Raw genomic sequence first — 20,420 nt, 5'->3', positions numbered from 1 at the left:
TCATAATGTTTTTCAGAAACTTAGACATGAATTTCATAACATGAATTCTGGCCATGTAACCGACATCATTGGTTTATGTACCATATTTTTCGCTCCATAGGACGCACCAGCCCATAGGACGCACCAAGTTTTTTGGGGGGGAAATAAAGGGAAAAAAATTTATTTTCCCCCCAGGCGCTTGTGGGGCCAGCAGGCGCTTGTGGCCGCCCACCTGCAGACCAGGTCCGGGGACAGCGGGAAGACGCGCTGCATCTCCCAGCTGTCCCCGGAGCTTGCGGGTTTTTTTTGGGGGGGGGAATGAATAAAAAAAATTTATTCCCCCCCCAGCCGCGGCTGCCGCCCCAAGCCTTGCGCACACCTGCCCGAAGCACGGGGCACCCTCCGGAGGGCTCCACGTGCTTCAGGCTGCAGGCTGCCGTCCCAAGCCTCGCTCGCCCGGCGGGACCTCCCGCCAGGTGCGCAAGGCTTGCAGACACCCGCCCGAAGCACGGGGAGCCCTCCGGAGGGCTCCACGTGCTTCAGGCTGCAGCCTGCCGCCCCAAGCCTCGCGCGCCCAGCAGGACCTCCCGCCGGGCTTGCAAGGCTTGCGGATAGCTTCCTGAAGCCTGGAGAGCGAGAGGGGTTGGTGCGCACCGATGCCTCTCGCTCTCCAGGCTTCAGCGAAAGCCTGCATTCGCCCCATAGGACGCACACACATTTCCCCTTCATTTTTGGAGGGGGAAAAGTGTGTCCTATGGGGCAAAAAATACGGTAAGTTTACCACAGACATATGATAAAGTGAAGTTAATGTAGCAGGATTTATTATCACAAAAAAGCTTTTAGAAATATTTTGAAAACAACACAGTTCAGGGCCTTGTAATCCTGTGTACCCTTGCAGAATCTTAACTTGCACTCACCTAGGTGAGGACACAAAGTAGGGAATTGTATTATATTGCATAAGCAATTTTGAAAATGCTAACTTTGTACATGAAGAGTGAGTGAGGAGGGGGAAATAATTTGTGTTGATATTTGAATTCCTGGACCTTCATAAGTTTAAAAGATTGGTATCATTGTATTTTTGGTTTTAGCTGAAGCTGTGTACATAGGCCAGCCTTGTAGATATCCTTGCCTTTCTATTTTTACTGAGTTTATAACTTGTTGAAATGCGCTAAATGTCAATGAGATATAAAGAGATCACATTTTTTTACAGCAGTCTCTCTCTACACACCCCCACACACCTTCAAAGGTTTCTACCTATGTGACAGCCATTCTTAGGCCTAAGTTTAGTTTTATGCTGATCTCAGAAAGTCCATCATAAAGAGGTAATCGCTTCCCAGGGCCCAGCAATGGCTAAATAAAACCTTACAAGCTTGCCAGCCAATGCTTAACTTCTGTGTGTATTTTAGAAACTGGAGGATACGGTGCTGCATCCCAGAGCGAGCAAAGATGACAAAGCATTGACCGTGCAAGGGGAAGGAGAGAGAGCTGAACCCACAACTGTCCCAGCTAGGATCCGACAGATCATCACACAGAGTCTGGCTGAGCCATCATCATCCCAAGGTGCTGTCTGGGACTTTGGCAGAGACATAGAGCAGAGACATCCCGAGGGTGGGGTTTTCCTAATGCAGGAAATTAGGAGGTGGGGCTTTGAAGCTCCTAACATCCCCATATACCACACAGTGTTGGCTCGATGATGTTTCTGAAGACTTCCTCCTTGGAAGAAGTTGACAGAAAATTCAGTCCACTATCACCGTGCGTGTGGTAACAGCCTTTTCTCGCTTCCATTCCATGCAAAGCAGTCCATTGGACTCGTTCAGAGTACTGTGTAAAACTAGCAGCTTCTGTTCATGGTAAATGAATCCAATATTGTGTTTCTGACTGTGAGCAGGTAGCCTTTCCAGATGGAAGGGGGAAAAGAGCAATCACCAGGGCCAGTCCTAATATTGGGCAGAGTGAGGGGAATGCCTGAGGCAGCAGACATAGAAAGGGCAGAAAATGGTTTGCTCTTGGGTACATGCACCTTGACTTTGCAGCTGGGGAGCATTTACTGTTCTGCCTCAAGCAGCAAAATGTCCTTGGCCAACCCTAGCCTATAGCAAGGGGAGAACAATGGTCCTAAGTCCAAGGGACATCCTTTCTTTCAGATGGTTGCCCTTTTCTTTTATGTCCCCAAAAGACATTGTGGATTTCTCTCTCATTACAAAAATAAATAAATTACAGTTGGGAAGAGTTCCTGAACCTTAGAGATTCTCAGCCGTAGCCACCAAGCAAAGACTGAGGGAGATAGTTTAGCTCAGGCTTCCAGAAGACAGTATAAAGTTGTTTGCCGTCATGTTACATTTGAGGATCAGAAAGATTAAGCAACCTGCCAAGCAACACTCAACGTGCCTGGACACGAGCTGGAAAATTAGCCCAAGCTTCTCAGTCCCCATATGGAAGATCATCATTATCCCTGTAACGATTGGGCATGGCTATCTTGTGGCCTGTGATTAATAGGCCCTTTCAAGGCAGCTTTCCATACAGCTTTGTAAACCCATGGCCACACTTTTGGCTAGACATCATCTGGCCCCAGAACCCGTTTTCAACACTAGAAAGCAGCCCTGGAACATACAGAGGGAGATAATGAATGCAGGTGGCTCTTGCTAAAGAACAGTCTTTAGTCCCTGGAACTCTTTTGAAACATTGGTACTTCCTTTTCATAGGTTGGCTCAATGAATGGGCCCTGTCCCTTAAAAAGGGAGAAAGAATACTGTGCTTTGCCATGTTAAAACATTAAACTTTTATTGGAAGATGCTTTAGCAAAATAAATAAGGCAGATATCTTGTATCAAGTACTTGCTTGCAATCAGTTCTTAGTATTAATACATCCCTTTTGGACAACTTAAGTGCTTATGCTTTGAATCCCAAGGTTTTTGTACTAAGGGGTTAATCCATATACCTTGGTAGGGTGAACATCCTCAGTCTGTTCATAGGCTGCCTTTCCTGAAACTAGGAATGAAATTATCTGTCAATTTTAGTTCTCGCAGTTTCTAATTTTTCTAATCTTAAATTCATTTAGGCATCTGTGTGTGAATTCTCTTAATAAGCACATTTTTATAGGTAGTTTTGACTAATGTGCACATTTTTGCAAGCAATTTTTATACATGAATATGTTTTTGTAAAAACATCACTTGGTTGGAGAACTCTATTGCAAAATTCAGATAAGTGCAAATTTAGAATGGTTGTGTTCCCATAGTATTTCAAAAAGTGTGGATTTGGTAGATTCACCTTTCACTGTGAACTGAATTAAATATGTCCCTTCTTGCTACCTGCAGCCAACCTATTCCTTTTATTGCTGTTTCCAGATTTGTCAGAAACAGCCTCTGCAGTCAATATGCAAGAAGAAAACCGCTTGTTGCAGAAGGAGCTCTCACGCCTTGAGGACCTGTTGGCACAAACTCGTGCGGAGAAGGATGAGCTGGCTAGCAAATACCATGCCGTTAGTGAGAGGGTAAGATCAACATTTGAAGAAACCCATCTTAAAAAAAACAAGCTACTTTTTGTATGGAACAATCTTGCAAAAACACAAATCCAGCTGAGAGCTCCGTCACAAAACAATTATCCATCATTCTCTCTTGCAGCTGGTGTAGATTGGCAGCTGAGGACATATTGACTGGCAACACAGAGAGAATTAAGATGGAGGGCTTACTCATAAGTTCAGATAAACCTTACATTGCCATGACTCTTGGTCATGCACACTTCCCCATGTCCTGGGCAGGTCCTGTGACATGACAATATACAGCTTATGGACATTGGTTCCATTGTTTCATTTGGCTGCTCTCCCACAAAAACTTACATAGTAGGTTACAGTTTGCTTTACTCCTTGTAGTCCTGGCTGCCCTTCAATGCCATAAACATATCTTGAGACCTAGCAAGAGCAGTTTTAAAGAAGGAAGGGCATTCAGAATCTGTGGGCTACATCGCAAAAGTCAGGCTGTATAGGACTATTGAAGCACCTCGCCGTATTCTTCGCAAATGGTTATCAGTTTGGCTCCATTTTGAAGTCGCTGAGAGCTGCTTCCAAATCAAAACACACATAGATAGTCATACATGATGACCACATGAGAGAAGGATTAAAAAAATAAATAAAGTGGGTCTAATATTACAGTTTGGGGTGAAAGGTGAGACTTGGATCTGAAAAGATTGAAAAATATATCTATCATTGAGCATCTAGGCTTTGTGGTGTTTTGGGCTCATGTAAACCTTAGGAGCACCCAGGCAGAATTTCATAAGAAAGACATTCAATCAGGAAAAGATGAGCTTCTAGCAAAAGAACCTTATTTCTTTGCAGTGGTCTATGTTTTTTGAAGGCTGGAAGCACCCCTCCCATTTTCTATCAAGTTGCACACCCCTTTTATAAGATAGTGGCTCCTGAATTCAAGTCAGCCCAAGTACCATCTGGTTCAGCGTCATTCTCCAGCTGAAAGTAGAATACAGTACTGTAATAATATGTTATGTTGTAAGTAATTGAGGAGCACCTATGAAATAAATCAAAATAATGAGGAAGAGGCCTTTAATAGATAAACTAGACTGCTAGGTTGTCTTTCCCATACTACAGTAGCTTAAGCACACTATACCTAAGAATGAAAGGTTAACGTAAGCATAATGTTTGGCCAGCATGTCTTCATTACTCAGATGCAGCTAATATGTTTTCAAAGTGTTTATTTGTGTGAAAGTAGACTCGGAAACAGAATGGCAGAGCAGCTGCTTTTAAACCCAACCAACCATCTAGCATTCTGCTGCAGCAGCAACCCTTTGAAGGAAAATTGCCAGGAATCACATTCTAGTGTGCAAATGTTGGGGGGTTATGGTGCGCAGACACAGTCCATTGGTATCTCCTCAGGCGTGCTAGAGCAGACAGGATGTTGGCCCTGTTTTCACACACTGCTGCTTTCTGGAGTATGCAGTTGCAGGTGGTCATGGTGCTTAGCTGTTGTGGCCCCTTCCCCGGGAGAAACTGGTGCTTGGTTTGCTGCCTGGAGAACATAGGGCACATTCTTGGCTAGACAAAGGTTCCCATCCAGAGGAGCATAAATAATTATAAGTCCAAACAATCCCTGCCTCCAGTCCACATGACAGGCATGGAGATCCAGGCCTGACTCAGCATCAAGCCCTCCGAAAAGCTGTTCCAACAGACTGGGACCGCTGCCCTGCCCCCAGCTGCTTCTTTTTGCTGAATGGGAGCAATGGAATGAATGCTATTTGGGAGGCTGAAAGAAGCGGAATGAATGGGTGAGGTCTTGATTCATGTAGGGCAGGGATGGAGAACCTTTTTCTGACCAAGCGCCACATTTCCTCCTGAGTCGCCTTCTGTGGGCTGTGGGTCAGTGGTGGGTGGGTCCAGAGGAACAAGTGGGTGGAGAAACAAATGTAAATTTTACCTGTATATAGTAGGCTAGTCTTACGCAAACCCACACACCCTCCCTTCTCTGTCCTCCATCTAGGCAAGTAAGAGGCATTGTCGGAGTTCAAGAACACAATCCAGCCAAGCAAAAACAGTCAAGGGGGGTGCAGGGCAGGGCCAGTGAAGGATGTGCCATGAGAAATTGGGAGTCTACGAAGGGTGTGTGGCCTGGAAGAGTCCTGAGGGTCGCACAGAGTCCTGGAGGGTGACATGTCGCCCCCAGACCTGAGGTTCCCCACCCCTGCTGTAGTCGCCGTAAATTTTGCTAGGCAGAAGAATGAGCTGCATTTGAGTTCCATGAGGAAGCTTTTGCCACCATTTGCTTTGAGGTTCTAACTACCAACTCATAAATATATTCGAGCAGGTGTATTTCTGCATGTAGTGCAAAGTGCAGGATTGTGTGAGACCTAGTATCTAGGGCACTATTTGACCTGAATAATCCTATGCATGTTTATAATTTAGTTCCAGTGTGTCTAGTGGGACTTATTTATTTCTGTTTAGTGTTGCAGCTTAAGGCTGCTATCCTGTACACATTTACCTGGGCATAAGTCTCATTGAACTCAGTGAGACTGACTTTTCAGGAAATATGCATAGGATTGTGCTGTAATAGTCTCAAGTTTCATTTTTTTCAAAGCTTGTTTTATCGCCCTTTAGATGTCAAGAGACTCTACAAAATGAGCAGGCAGTGTCTACAGAAAGATTCTGTGCCCATCACCACTATATTTCCTTCCCTTAAGGCCTTTAGTAGTGTTCTTGTTAGGTACACTGACCTTTCAGCTTCTCCATAAGTCTCTTCCTCCTGTTCAACCTCCCCCTGCCAAAGATCTAAATTTGTAACGAGCCCTAGCCAATTTGAAACTGCAGGATTTCAGCCACATTACAGTCTGAAAGGAAGAGAGAAAGAAGATCATGCAAATTCAGTCATTCATATTTGCATGAATTCTCATTACATTTGCAAAATGTAGGCATGAATATTTTGAGTATTTGGGATGTTGAATGTGTATTTCAGAGAAAGGAAGTTTCTGTTGTCCAGAGGTCCAGGAACAGCTGGGAGCCATGCTGGAAACCCTGAATTCTGCAAAGCTAGAGCTCATTTTCAAACACAGATTTATTTATTTTCCATTCATTTGGTTGCATCCTGCCACATTGCTCTTGTATGACATCTAAGGAGCCAGGCATTGGTTCCTTGCTGTTCTGCTCCTGACCCTTGCTCTGCCATTTGGATCAGGGAGGGTGTTTACTTTTGTAGCTGGAGCTCCGAGGAGAGGAGGAAGGAAGCTCAATGTTCCTGCAGATGAGGCAGCAGTTCAAAGAGGATGAGAAGGCATACAAGCGCAAGCTGCAAGCCTACCAGGATGGGCAGCAGCGCCAGGCTCAGCTAGTGCAGAAGATGCAGAACAAGGTGGGTGGCATTACCTTGAACATTAATGGGAAGATGGTGGGGTCTCACAGACAGATTCCATAAAGACTCAGCAGTGGGGCTTGCTGCAGAAGTTCTCCATTAGGTTTGTTGCTCCTGTCTTTTTGATTTAGAAAGCATGCTCCTTGTACCTGCCTAGCATTTTCTGTTCCATGCGTTCTGTAGGGACCAGTACTCACAGGTGATGAGAACAGCACACCAGGCTTTTTTTATGAGACTACAAGAAGAAAGAAGCCCCCACCAACCAGCAGTTTCAGTTGTTTCCATGTGGATCCATTGGCAAACATAGCATTAGACAGCATCTTAGGTTCTTAAGAAGTCCTTCCCTTGATTTGTCCAAAGCTCTGGGGAGGAGCTTTGGGTATTTTTTAAACAGGGGTGCAGGCAGAATTCCAGGTCCCTCTGTTCAGCCCTTAAGACTCTTCCGAGGCCACACTCTCTCTATCCAGACTATACTCTTCACTGGCTCTGCTGCATGCCCTTCTGGAGTGCTTTTACTTAACAGGCGTGTGGCCTCTTGCTTGTCTGGACTAAGGTCAGAGAGGGTGGGGGCAGGAGGAGAAAACATCTGCATATGTATGACAAGAATGCAGACCACTGTAAAAAGGTAAGAGTCACATCTGTTGCTCCACCCATTTTGTGACTTGCCACGCCCATTTTTGCATGCCTACCACTGCCATGTGGCCCCAGAAGGTCTATCTCAAGGGGATGCAACCCTCGTACTCAAAAAAATCCCTACCTCTGGTTTAAAGGGCCCCTTTGGTCCTGATAATCAGGCAGACATATTGCCTCCCCGCCCCCAAGATGGTGCAGCTGGAATAGCCTTCTTTCTTTGGGCCCCTCTCTCCTCCTCATCCCTAGCTGCTTTGGCAACCACAGTCATTCCTTGCTTCTGGTTAGCAGCCATGCTTCCAGCCTTATTCAGGTGTTCACACAAGCTAGCCTCTTTCCCAGTGTCCCTTCCATCTATGTCCCTGCCAACCTTGGTTTCCCTCACCTGCGCTAGGTGCCTGTTGACAGCTTGCAGAAAGTGCATTTATTCATGGTATCTGTTTTAATGCTACCGTTCCCCTGACCCTTCCCCACAAGAGGAATTTACCTCAGGCTTATTTACTACAGCTTCCATTTCCTCAGATGCTCGTCCTCCATTTCCCAGCTGATACTCCTAAGAATCTGTATTCTGCTTCCTTCAAATTTACTTTAAGTACAGATGCTTCCTTCCTTGCTGACCACTGGGGTAGTCATGTATTTATTACATACAATGGCTGCTTCTCTCTCTCAAAAAATGTTCTGGTTATAGGTCTGGCCTGTCTTGACAGAGATTAAAATGGTGCCAGGACACACTCAAATTCTTCCTCCATCTTTATATATCAAGCTTCAGACAGAGAAAACGTCTTTAGTTACGAGATCCATGCTGTAAGCAGATCCCAGCTGAAGAGAAATAGGGTTTAGAACAACCACCTGTGTGGGATCCATTTTGCAAGTAGAATATGGCCCAAAGAATTATACTTTTGCCACCAGAACAAGCACATGGGGAGAAATGAACGTAGAACTTCTGAGTGGGCAACAGGTGACAGGAGGTTGTACATGGCACATCCCAAGGTAGTGAAGGTACATTTCCCCCATTTCAACTTTTATTTGTGCATGCAGTCTGAGGAGCTTGAATACATCAACTGTGTGATGCATGTTCCCTACAGTAAGTATCAGCTTCTGTCCTGGTGTAAAGTTTTATGGGTTTTTTTGTTTTGTTTTGTTTTTTAAAAAATACTTGATCTTCTGGTCAACAATGCCAGTCAATGGGGGCAGAACTTGTTACATTCTTTAACAATTGCTTGCATAGGATAAAGTTTGGGGGTGGTGTTAGACTACAGATTGGCAGAGTTGATATCTTGTGCATAGCTGTAGTGGAACTTAATACTGTATGTGACTGCATACTTCTGGTTCTCTTGGTCTGGCTCTTATCATAGTCTGTGTTTTATTACACTCACCAACCTCCATCAGATGTCATGGTAGTAGTCCAAGTAAGTTTTCAGAAGTCTCTTTAGAATTTGTTGAAGACCTGTTAAAGTTGTTGGATAAATTGGCCTCGTGGATCAAGCTTTCATTCTTCGTGCCTCTTTTATTCCTGGTAAGTAGCTTCACCTGGGCTGCTGGTTCCTTCCTTTGTTCTCTCTTGTCTTCTCTTTTAATTCTCTTTACCTAAGGCTTGTACCCAGTGCAGTGCTAAGGAACCATCCTGTCAGCACAAGGATAGACACTTAGAATCATGGCATTGCAGAATTGGAAGGGACCTCAAGGTTCATCTGCTCCAACCCCCTACAATCCAATGGGACTTTCCTCTTTTTCTTTTCTCCAACCTACACCCCCCTCTAAATCTATTTTGACAGTCCCCCACCCCTACCCCGTAACCCTCTGGTGCAAATTTGGGGAGGGGACACATGGGGGAAGTTCAATGGGGCAAGCATAAATCCTTGCGCTGATGTGATGGTTTCATAGCAGTGCCTTGCTGCTTCTATTCCCTGGCGTAGATGCTGCAGTACAAGAAAAGATGTGGGGAGCTGGAGCAACAACTGCTGGAGAAAACCTCCGAGTGTGAGCATCAGAAACAGATGGTGCGCATGGCTTTTCTCATGCTATAAATGATCGTGATGAAGCATGTGGCAGCCTGACTGTTAGCACTGTGGGCAATTTGTAGATCACTGTCCCCTCACGCCATGCACCTTTAATTGGAGCGAGCGCTTGGCAGACAGCCTAGCCTAATGACATACATGGTACAAGTAGTCTTTGTGTAGTTCATATCATTTAAAGACTCCCACTGGTTTTCTGAATGTCCAGTTTGGTGGGGTTTTGTGTGTGTAAAGTACGGGCCATATAGGCAACCAGTGGAGTACTTTTATGAAGGACGTTCTGGGTACAAAGCCTTTTTCACAACAGAGTAATAATATTATATAAGGCTAAAGCCTGTGGGGTTTAGAGGGGATTATAATTCACAGAGGGGAACCTATGCATGACTACAATTATATGTGAGAAGCCTAAACACGGAGCGGTTCTTAAAAGGCAATTATCACTGCGCTTTAACTAGAGATCCCTAGTGCCTCACAGTGCAATTTGAGCAGGAGAAGGTGCAGAAAGGGGCAACCAAGATGATCATGTAGTTGAAGCAACTTCCCTACAATGAAAGGCTACCACATTTGGGGCTTTTGTAGTTCAGGAAAAAGGTGACCAGGGCAGGGGAACATGACATGCTGGTGTGGAAAAAAGGATAGAAAGTCTTCCCATCCACATCTAGCCTGTTGCCATCATATTCTTTCACTTCACATTTTTTTTACTACCCATGAGAAGAGTTTAGCTGAAGGAACTAGGCTCTAGGAATTCTTATGACATGATAGTGTCATGTGAAGAAATACAGAGCTATGTGGGAAGAATACCTCTCCCACGTCTATGAAAAAATCCTGCCCAGAACCTGTTTTATTTCTGAGGGTTTAGGAAATGGCTGTCTTTAATGCTGCCTACCTTTTCTCCCAATCACAGACCTCCCAAATCCAAATATTTATTTTTAAAAAGCAGTTTCGGGATTCTGAGAAAGTCTCCTATTGCCTTAAACAGATTCTGTGCTGTACAACATATATGTAAGGACATGTGTATTTCTATAGCTCCTGCCAGCCAATCATTCTGTGCACTGCTTTAATATTGATGCACAATCCGTCATCTTTCTAGGCGCAGATGAGGTTAGACTCAACAGAGTCGCATTTACTCCGCTTTGAGCATGACCACAATACAGAGCTGGAGAGCACTCTCATCCACCTGGAAGAGGAGCAGCAGAGGTGAGGTTGCCATTTGCTTCAGGGGGTTTGTTTATATGGTACATTTGTATACTGGCAATACTGCTCTTCAGTGATCAGCTGATCAGTGGTTATGGTAGCCTCCTTTGAAGACACACTTTCATCACCAGTCAGCTGGTTGAGGCAGAGAGGTTTGCTGCAACTGCTCAGCGCCGGCAGAGATCCCTGCTTTTGAAAGCACTATCCTTTAAGCTCCTGATAGACAACTGTATCCTGCCCCACATCTGATGCCACAGGATGCCAGGTGTGGGGCAGGTGGCCATGGTTTGTAGGAAATGGCCTTGCCTCACCTGGGAGCCATGCTGGGCATAATTAGACTCGTATGCTAGAGGTCCCCCACTGGTGACTATTTTTTTAAATTGTGGTCATGGTATTTTATCCATAGGAATGGTATAAATTAATGTTCCATTTGAAGTGTACAACTGTATGTCATTGAACTTTAATTTGATGGTAGCAACATCCCTGAATCTATTACTGCAAATCATGAACAATATTTTAGGTGTGTCATATCCATATTCCATTCCTTTTATCCTAAGCTGGGGTGGGGAACCTCCAGCTCACTGGGCTTCCCCATTCGCCCATGAGGCCATTATGGGCAACCTTTACTTCCCTGCCCTATGCCTGATGTCATACAAATAAGGGCAGGTCTTGTCTCAAAGGGTGGGACTTGCTCAAAACCCACCATTTTTTTTATTATTTAGTACAAAGCCTTTGTTGTGACTAATGTGGTTTGATATACATAAAGACATAGAGGAATTCTTGGATTCAAAAGAACTAGTGTGCCATATTGTGATTGTGGAGGAAAACACTGTCCTTGGCTTTCTAATTTTTTGTCTTAGGAGCACCAGTCTTTCCCAGATGAATACTCTTCTTCGGGAACAGCTGGACCAGATGAACTCCTCAAAACAAAGACTAGCAGGGGAGTTGGAGAGGGCAACCGCTGAAGTGCACAGGCTGAGGAGTGAACAGAAGGAGTCCCAGTGGCACAAAAGCAGGGAGGTACAACATATCCTATTGGTTGCTTTTTGAAATGCCAGGCAACATAATGATTAGAAATCCATTTTCTTCATGTTGCACCATTGTACTATACACCTGTAGCAGATTTGGCACTGGGAGTTTTTTTGTACCAATTCTTTGCTCAACTCAGCATCTTGTTGGGTTGGCTGTCCATAGGATCAGCACTCCTGCCAAGACCAGAAAATTCAGAGTCAACTATCGCTGTTTCATCTTCAGTACCTTCACTGGTTCAGCTCACGGTCCCTCCAAGCTGCTGTTTTATTATTTTGATATTTTATTTTTTAAAAAACCCTCAAAGCGGTTTACAAAAAGATAAGAAAATCAAGAAAAATGTACAGCCCTATTTTAAAGCAGACAAAAGTTAAAATACTAAAACTGATTAAAATTACCTCCATTTTCTAAGCATCTAGGTAGGCTTGTGATTAAAATTACATCCATTCTCTAAGCTTCTAGGTAGGCTTGTCTAAACAGGAATGTTTTTAGCAGGCGCTAAAATTACTACACCCATGCCTTGGTTGACAAATGCCTTGCGACTCAAACGTTTTGGCTCCCGAACGCCACAAACCTGGAAGTTGGTGTTCCAGTTTGTGAATGTTCTTTGGAACCTCAAATGTCTAATGCGGCTTCCGATTGGCTGCAGGAGCTTCTGGCAGCCAATCGGAAGCCGTGCCTTGGTTTCCAAACATTTTGGAAGTCGAACAGACTTCTGGAATGGATTCCATTCGACTTCCGAGATACAACTGTGTTTCTCCAGTTCCAGTCCTTTGGGGAGTGCCATAGCCCGTATTCCCTCTTTCCTTGCGGTCCTGTTGTTGGCAGTGGGAGCTTTCCTCTGAATGCCTATATAACATGTTATGTATTGAAGGAGCAACTGATCTGGCTCAGGACTACAGTGTTGGCAAAGGGTTCAGTCCCACTCTCCCACCCACCACCCACATTGTCCTGTTCAAGCCCAGCCCCCAGCCCCCGCTGTTTACCTGAAAAACAAACAATGCTATTGCTAGTTGCTTGCATAAAAATCATTTATAGTTTTGCCCCTACTCCTTCTCTGGGGGGGGGGAGCTCCTTTTCCCTCTTCTCTTACTGTCCCCTCTTTTCTATCTCATAAAAAAAAAACCCAGATCAAAATAAACTCTCTAGAAAATAAATGTTGGTTGTGGACGCTGCATTTTTGAATTTATTATGCATTGTAAATCCAGCTTGGGTTTGGCAGAGTATTTGTATTTGGCAAAATGCAGAGTTCCTAGTTAGCAAAGGCAGTGTGTGTTTTGGTTCAATGAATAAGCATCTCTCCTCTCGAAGAGGACACAGGCCAACTGCTAAAGAGTTTTATCTACAAGACTGAGGGGCACCAAACATTGTACAGGGTTAGTGAATTCGGAATTGTTGTCATGTATCAACAGTTTTGCCTTGGGTTTGTTTCCGAATGCATAGAGTACAGTTTATTGTAACCTTGCCACACTGTTCACTATCTGGAATCTGCCCCAGCCATTGTTTTCAGGGATATGCGTGGGTCCATCGGTGAAGCCAGTCTGCTGGTCGCACCAATAGGCCCATGCTGGCTTGATGTCACCTTGCTCTCTCCTTCTGCATCCTCATCCAGATAAGCTGCAGCACACAGCTCATGCTCAGTATAGCTGACTCAACAAAACCTTATGCCTTAGCATCACTGCAAACACAAATAGCACCATTTCCTAATCCTTCTGTCTTATGCTAGCACCTTTGTGGTTTCCTTTTTCTTTGCCATCCTCCCTTGTTTGGCTCTTACTTAGGTTAATGGCACTGAAACTCCAGCACAGGAACAAATCCAGAATTTTTTCTTCCACCTGAAATTTCATGATATCTCCTATGCTGCTAGAAGGTTAATGCCACATCACTACACTGATGTTCCTGGCCACTAGAAAAAATGGGGAGTGTTGCAACACTCACAGTAAAACCCTCTTGGCCAAGTTGTCCTTGACTCTGCTGCTTCAGAGATAAATTATTCCCAATCTTCATAATTATCTTGCTTGTAAATGCCGGCTGTAAACAAGCTGTGTACCAAAATATGTAATACTTGGCCTTCGCCCATCACTTTTCTTGTTGGGTCAACATGGACTATTAGTGTTGAAGTGAGAATTGTTACACTGGAGTCAGTTGTACTTCTTGGCTCTCTGCTCTGTTGGCATTGTTTCATTCATCTTAGCAGCTTCATCCCGCTAACCTTGAATATTTTGCTACAATTCACTGATTCTCTGTCTATATATCTTTGGAGAGACTCCCCCTCCATTGGCCTGCTTTTTGTTCTTCTAGGTTCTCCCTGAATATTATCTGTCCTGATTGAGAAGCCATTTGTCTCTCTCTGGCTCTTTCTTTGACTGCCCCTCTCTCAGAACAAACAGAGTGATCTTGGCCATTCTGATTCCATAACGGGCTGTTGGCATTTTTAACCCAGTGACACTTCTATCATGTCATATTTGCCACTGCTTTAGTATTTCCATACCCTATTAACCAGATGTAGTAGTGCTCTAGTTAAAATTGCTGTTGGATTACCCTTCTATGGAGCGGAGACCACCAAGGCATTGCTGGAGCTCTTCCAGTATTATGAAAGAGCTCCTCTGTGAGAAGGAGTCTGGATCCAATAGGAAACCTTGAAAACTCCAGTTCTAAACAGCAAAGCCTTTGGTGGTGTTATTTATTTATTTATTTATTTATTTGGACTGCAGAACAATAATCTGTATGTATAGATTTCTTTTACAAGCACTGAGACATACTCATGTGTGCAGCAAAATATTAGCTCATATATACGTTGGCCAAGTTCTGAGCTCAGAGCTCTTATTTGCTCAGCCAGAGTTGATGCCAGCCTCACTACAACAAAGAGGAAGCATTTCGTCGAGTTCCTGGTTTGCATTTTAACAGTTTTGTTGTGTGTTTCGGGGATGACGCAGCAGTATCCCTGCCTGGCTTGAAAGTACTATTTATTAGAAACTGAAGGTTAGTTGCAAGTTATTTATTTAACATTTTCTGCCTTACTTTTCCAAACGTCCATCGCAGCTTGCAAAAGAAGAAGTGCCAGGAAAGCAATCTAGTGAGTTGTAGGTAAATTTAAATTGTATCTTCTGTAACCCTTCTACTTGCCTGCAGCAGGGGCAAAAACATTCTGTTTCCCATGCCTTACTCATATAGGACCTTGAACAGATTTTGGAAGATGGTTTAGTGTAGCGAGTAATACAAATGGGGGTCGGAGGGAGGTAACTTTCTGCAGCTCTCAGTTAATAAAATGTTGAAGTGTTGGGACCAGTGACATGTCCGTATCCTGTTCTCTCCGTCATCCTTTGCAGAGTTACAGTTCCTATTTAAGCAGCGAGCACAGTGGGATCCTGCTGCTGTGGCGTCAAGCCGCCACACTCCGTGGCAACTTTGCAGAGCTCCGCACAACCATGGAGAGGTGGGTTCTCCCTCAGTGTAGCAGCACTGCTACAAGAGGGACCCTGAGGGCTCTCTAGAAAATGCCTGAAAGATTTGCCTGTGCTGTTGATGCCCTCGTAGGGGGACCTTGTTGTTTAAAAATATTGAGTGTCATCAGCTCCAAAAACGCCAATGCGAAGCATTTGGGGAGGGGCAAAATATACCCCAGTTGCTGGAAACCATAGCAGAGTATTGCGTGGACAGGCGGAGCCCCCCCAACCCCAGGTGACCCCCACGTGGAATAATGACTCAAGACAATGTGCTATGAGATTAAAACTGGCCACAACTTTATTAAGTTTCAGGCTCAGGCATTGGGCGTTTGTCCTTCCCAGTCCCCAGCCGGGGATCTGGGAGACTTCAGGGTTATCCAGAATGTGTGGGGCTTGGACTGGCTCTGGAGAACTTATGTTCAAGCAGAGAGCCCGTCCCCCATTTCGCTGCCATTGGACGGGAGAGCAATGACAACCTCTCAGCGTATGGCCAATGCCTCCCCTCAAGACCCCTTTAACGGGGAACCCTGATATCACTGCCACAAGGGGGGCGTGGGTCACCACTTCAGGCCCCCCCTCCATTTAGGAAGATAGACCAAAGGATTCCGCCCAAGCCCTGAAACTGCCAAAGTTGTGACGTTCTGCTACGGGAAAGGCAAAACCTGCCAATGCAGGAAAATTCCTTTCCGACCAACAACGCCTGTATACCTGTGGAGAAGAGGTTAATCTGCAAAGAAGACTTAACTGAGGGAGGGGAGGGTGGGAGAAGCTCTGGAGCCAACTGCTGCTTCGCAGGTAGACTTCACCTTCTGTTGTGTGGGCAAGACACTCCTTACCTGGCCAATCCCCTGGCAACACCTCCCCAGGCAAGATTGGGCGATTGGCTGAGGTAGGCGGAGACCTCCAGGTATCCAGCCTGGGAGGATGAAGTCAGCCCAAACTACCAGGAGTCGCACTGAGATCCAGGGGGCTGCGCGCGACCACGCAAAAGGCGCCCCCATTTGATGTGGGAGCCGTCATTGTGCCTGGGTTCTGCTTGCAGGTTTCCTGCAGGCACCTGATTGGCCACTGCAAGAACAGGATGCTGGACTAGATGGAGCATTGACCTGATCCAGCAGGTTCTTCTTACGTTGTTATTATATCTGAAAACCATGCCTCTACGGCCTAACCCTAAATAGAACCCATCCTGGCTTTCAACTGGAACTTCTGGCTCTCAGCTGGCCTTGCCAGAGACAAAATGTGTGAATGCTGAATGAGAAAAGATTTTTACTCCCTCATTACCAGAGGTCTCGCTGAGGCAGGGACCGACATGGCAAGAGCTGCCCGCCGCCTCCAGACCGCCTGCCTCAACTTGGATTCCAACCTGCGCCTCTCGGAAAGCAGCTCCACCTGTTTGCTGGAGAAGCAGCTTCGGGAGAAAGTCCGGGAGATGATCCAGCTGCAGAGCCAGTGGGATGGAGAGAAAGCTGAATTGAACTCCAGGTTAGAAGAGCATTCGCAGGTGCCTCTGGTCTTTGGGGCACACGCTTTTAAAGTGGGGTAAAAGTTTGCCCGTTGCTATATCCAGCGTGGGTGGCGCTGTGGTGTAAACCACTGAGCCTTGGGCTTGCCAATCAGAAGGTCGGTGGTTTGAATCCCCACGATTGGGTGAGCTCCTCTTGCTCGGTCCCTGCTCCTGCCAACCTAGCAGTTTGAAAGCATGTCAAAGTGCAAGTAGATAAATAGGTACTGCTCCGGCAGGAAGGTAAACGGTGTTTCCGTGCGCTGCTCTGGTTTCACCAGAAGCGGCTTAGTCATGCTGGCCACATGACCCGGAAAAACTGTCTGTGGACAAATGTCGGCTCCCTCAGTCAGTAAAGCGAGATGAGTGCCGCAACCCCAGAATCATTCGATAATGGACTTAACTGTCAAGGGTCCTTTACCTTTACCTTTATATCCAGCAGAATCAACCGACTGATTGCAATGGGCTTGTTAGTCAAGTCAAGTCAATGGATTTCAGTGCGTCCACCCTGAGTATGACCTATTAGACACAGCCCATCTCTCTGGGTCCATGAATCATGGCACAATAATGTGTTGTTACTGCTGTTATCAAAGGTGCATTTATATTCCACCTTTCCTCCGAAAACCTCAAGGTGGCGTACACACTTGTCTCCCTCTCCGTTTTATCCTGACAACAACCACCCTGTGAAGTAGGTTAGGCTGAGAGACGGTGACTAGCCCAAGGTCGTCCAGTGCTCTTCATGGCTGAGTGGGGATTTGCACTTCCTTCACACGGCATGTACTTAAACTATGGAACTTGTGATGACCACCAACTTTAAAGGAGGATTGGACAAATTCACGGAGGACAAGGCTATTAACAGCTACTAAATCACAATGGCTGTGTTCTACCTCCACTGTTAGTTGCTGGGAATCGCAGGTGGGCAGAGTGCTGTTGCATTCCTGTCCTACGTACGGGCTTCGCATGGGCAACTGGTTGGCCACTGTGAGAACAGGATGCTGGACTGGATGTGCCATTGGTCTGATCCAGCAGGGCTCCTCTTATATTCTTAGTCCCTCAGGTCCTAATCCAACACTCTAACCACTACACCACACTGGCTCTCTTAGAATGGAAGGCACTTTTAATGGAGGGGGCACTCTCTGTGATGTCTATGCATACCCAGCGTTTGCTTCCGGTAACCCAGAGGTGGCATTGGGACAAAACAAAGAAACATATTTGCATGTCACAATCTCAACTGTGAGCAGTGACCAGGGCACTGATACAAAGGAAGAGCTGGCAGCCAGGTCAGGAGAGCCATTGATGCAAGCTGTCATGGTGGTGCCCAAGTTGAATAGCAAGGAGCATTTCGAGCCAGCATCCCCTGTAAGGTGGGTTCCTTGGAGATAGTAGTCCCCAAGCTGGATTCTCAAAGGGACTAGCTCCCTCAGGAACAAAGGCTTCACACTTCCCAGTTCTCAGTTGCAGTTCTCAGTTGCAACCAATTCCACTGGCAAGAAGTAATAGAGAGGCAATGGAGTGCTTGGTTCTAGCCCAGAGGACTACTCTTTGAGGCTTTCTGCTCCTCGGGGAGTGGGACAGAGCCTGTAAGGAATAGCTTGGTCCAGAGAGGATGTAAAGGCAAACTGGGACCTAGGAACTATTGGAAAACGATGTCTGCTCTCTGGGATATCTGGGGGGTACTATAGGACTGTAAATCTGACAGCTCTTGTTCTCCATTGGTTCTTGATCTTGAATTGGCTCCACACCATCTGGATTCTTATTGACTGTTCTCTCCATCAACCCAAGACCTCTTGCTGAATCTGCTTTCTCCCAGTCTTTGTGTGAACTTGTCCAGGACAATACATAGTGGGAAGGGAAGCCTTTCTGAAGCTACTTTCAGCTCTTAAAAACTGTTGTCAGCCTCTGACCATGTATCTTTTTAATGTGATGTGTGAATTGGTGGCCTAATGATCCCAAGAGTATGAAGAATTGAGTCTTTTGAGGTCATATGTTTTCACTCCTGATCAATCTGCCACCTATGTCTGGTTTGTGTCTTACAGGATTGCAGAGTTGACCACGTTAGGAGATAAACTTAAAGAACAGAATGCAAAGAAAGAGAAGACCATCTCTGCCCTAAAAATGGACATTCAGAAATTGGTATACGTACCCACAAACCCCCCTTTCTGTCATTCTCTCAGGCAAACACACATAGCCTTACCGACATATACATCCTCACAAAAATGCATGGCCTAATACATACACACTGACTTGCACTTCCACACACACCTGCCTTCTCATACTTTCTGTGCCCTTTCCCTATGTCCATTTCTGAGAAACTGCTTATCTTTGAACACTAGGAGGCCAGTAAGACTGGAGATCTAGAAGAGGTGAAGGACCTGAAAGAAGAAATTGAATATTTGCAACATAGCTTGAACAGCATCACAAAGGTGTGCGAAACTTTTACTTACCCTGTAATCCAGTTAAATTGCTATATATACATTCACAAGACGACTCTGACTCACTCTGTGTAATTTGATGGTAGACATCTAACTTGAGTGGAAATTGATGCTCGATTCACTAGGAAGTTCTTACACAAGCCCAGCTGAAATTAAAGGGTGCTATAGTGAGAGAGAAACCTATAGAACACCGTCTGCTTTCTCTCTCACCACCACTATTTGTTGGTGGTACTCACCATCCTCCATTGGGCTTCTGGCATGCATCAGTGGTAGGCAGTCTGCAGCCATTTTGAACTTGAGTAAGTTTGTTTTCCATCATTGGTGGCTGCCAGCAGTGTTAACTTACCCCAAATGTAAAGTCTCTATGCATAGACACAAACTTCTAGCCCGATCCAGACCCACTAAATCTCATAGACCTGTGATGGAATCTGCCAGGCCTCTTTAGCAGTCTCTTCTTACAACCATAGTCTCACAGAGTTAGGGTGGGGGATGTGGGGAACCCACTTAGTTCAACCCCAGTCTCATTACGGTATAATAACTTGTGATGGATTTGACTGGCATTCACTTCTTCTCAACCCTCCTCCTAGCTGGCTTTGTCTGAATCCAAGAGCACAGGACTCGGTTCCTTGGAAAGTACAAGAACCTCGTCAGAGGAAGACACCCTATGGCAGACCTCCCCTCTGCGCTCCAGCTCTCCCCACCGCCGACGGGTATCACCATCCCGGGCACACCCTTCATCACTTCAGAATGCAGCACTGCAAGCAGTTCGTGCTGCTATCCAGAAATCACAGCAGCATGAGCAGGTTTGGATAGCCTGAGTTTACAGTTACAAATCCTAGAGAGAGAGTACAGTGATACAGTCATCAAATGCTTCTACCTTACAGTTATTTCAAAATATGTATAAGACTGTAAATTTCACAGAGTATTGAAACCAGGAGGCGCTGCAACAATAGCCCCCCAGCTGCAGTGTCACTGCTGCTGCTTACTGGGAGGGGCGAGACAGTGAGGTTGGTGCTGTGCAGGTGCACCAAATCCGGCACTTTTGCTGCTTCACCCACACTGCCCCGACCTTGCTGGATTTCACCAAGAGAAATTGGTGGCTCTTTCCACCATCCCCTGGAGCTCTTAGTGCACCTGCTGCCACAGGAACCCCGCCCCCCCCCCCCCCCCCCACATCCTAGCCTTTGTCAGGGGAATAGCTGCAACACCCCTTTGCACTGACTCTTAGTGTCCATATCCCTCGTGCATGCAGGCAGCATAGCCAAATGATGGAGCTCGGGAAACCAGCTTTCAGAGATATGAATGCAATGCCTCTTCTGCACAATAAATACAGATTTCTGTATTTATTTA

At 45.7% G+C, this 20,420-nt stretch overlaps 1 protein-coding gene across 5 annotated transcripts in view; it reads left to right on the top strand.

Annotated features, from left to right (window-relative positions):
- Window positions 1-20,420, top strand: part of CROCC2 (ciliary rootlet coiled-coil, rootletin family member 2) — a 91,645-nt gene that overhangs the window by 6,875 nt on the left and 64,350 nt on the right. For 3 of the 5 annotated variants that reach the window (XM_079977409.1, XM_079977408.1, XM_079977411.1), the window contains exons 2-12: window positions 1,386-1,539; window positions 3,323-3,468; window positions 6,671-6,823; window positions 9,370-9,453; window positions 10,559-10,665; window positions 11,523-11,682; window positions 15,021-15,127; window positions 16,422-16,619; window positions 18,675-18,771; window positions 18,972-19,061; window positions 19,658-19,873. In XM_079977409.1, coding sequence (XP_079833535.1) covers window positions 1,386-1,539; window positions 3,323-3,468; window positions 6,671-6,823; window positions 9,370-9,453; window positions 10,559-10,665; window positions 11,523-11,682; window positions 15,021-15,127; window positions 16,422-16,619; window positions 18,675-18,771; window positions 18,972-19,061; window positions 19,658-19,873 — 1,512 coding nt within the window. The remainder of the gene's footprint in view (window positions 1-1,385; window positions 1,540-3,322; window positions 3,469-6,670; window positions 6,824-9,369; window positions 9,454-10,558; window positions 10,666-11,522; window positions 11,683-15,020; window positions 15,128-16,421; window positions 16,620-18,674; window positions 18,772-18,971; window positions 19,062-19,657; window positions 19,874-20,420) is intronic. The other 2 variants (XM_079977410.1, XM_079977412.1) reach the window with 2 other exon arrangements.

This window comes from Podarcis cretensis, assembly GCF_951804945.1.
Source record: "Podarcis cretensis genome assembly, chromosome: 5".
In the NCBI taxonomy this organism is placed as follows: Eukaryota; Metazoa; Chordata; class Lepidosauria; order Squamata; family Lacertidae; genus Podarcis; species Podarcis cretensis.
The sequence above is the reverse complement of the archived record's forward strand: the minus strand, read 5'-3'. Positions and strand labels throughout refer to the sequence as shown.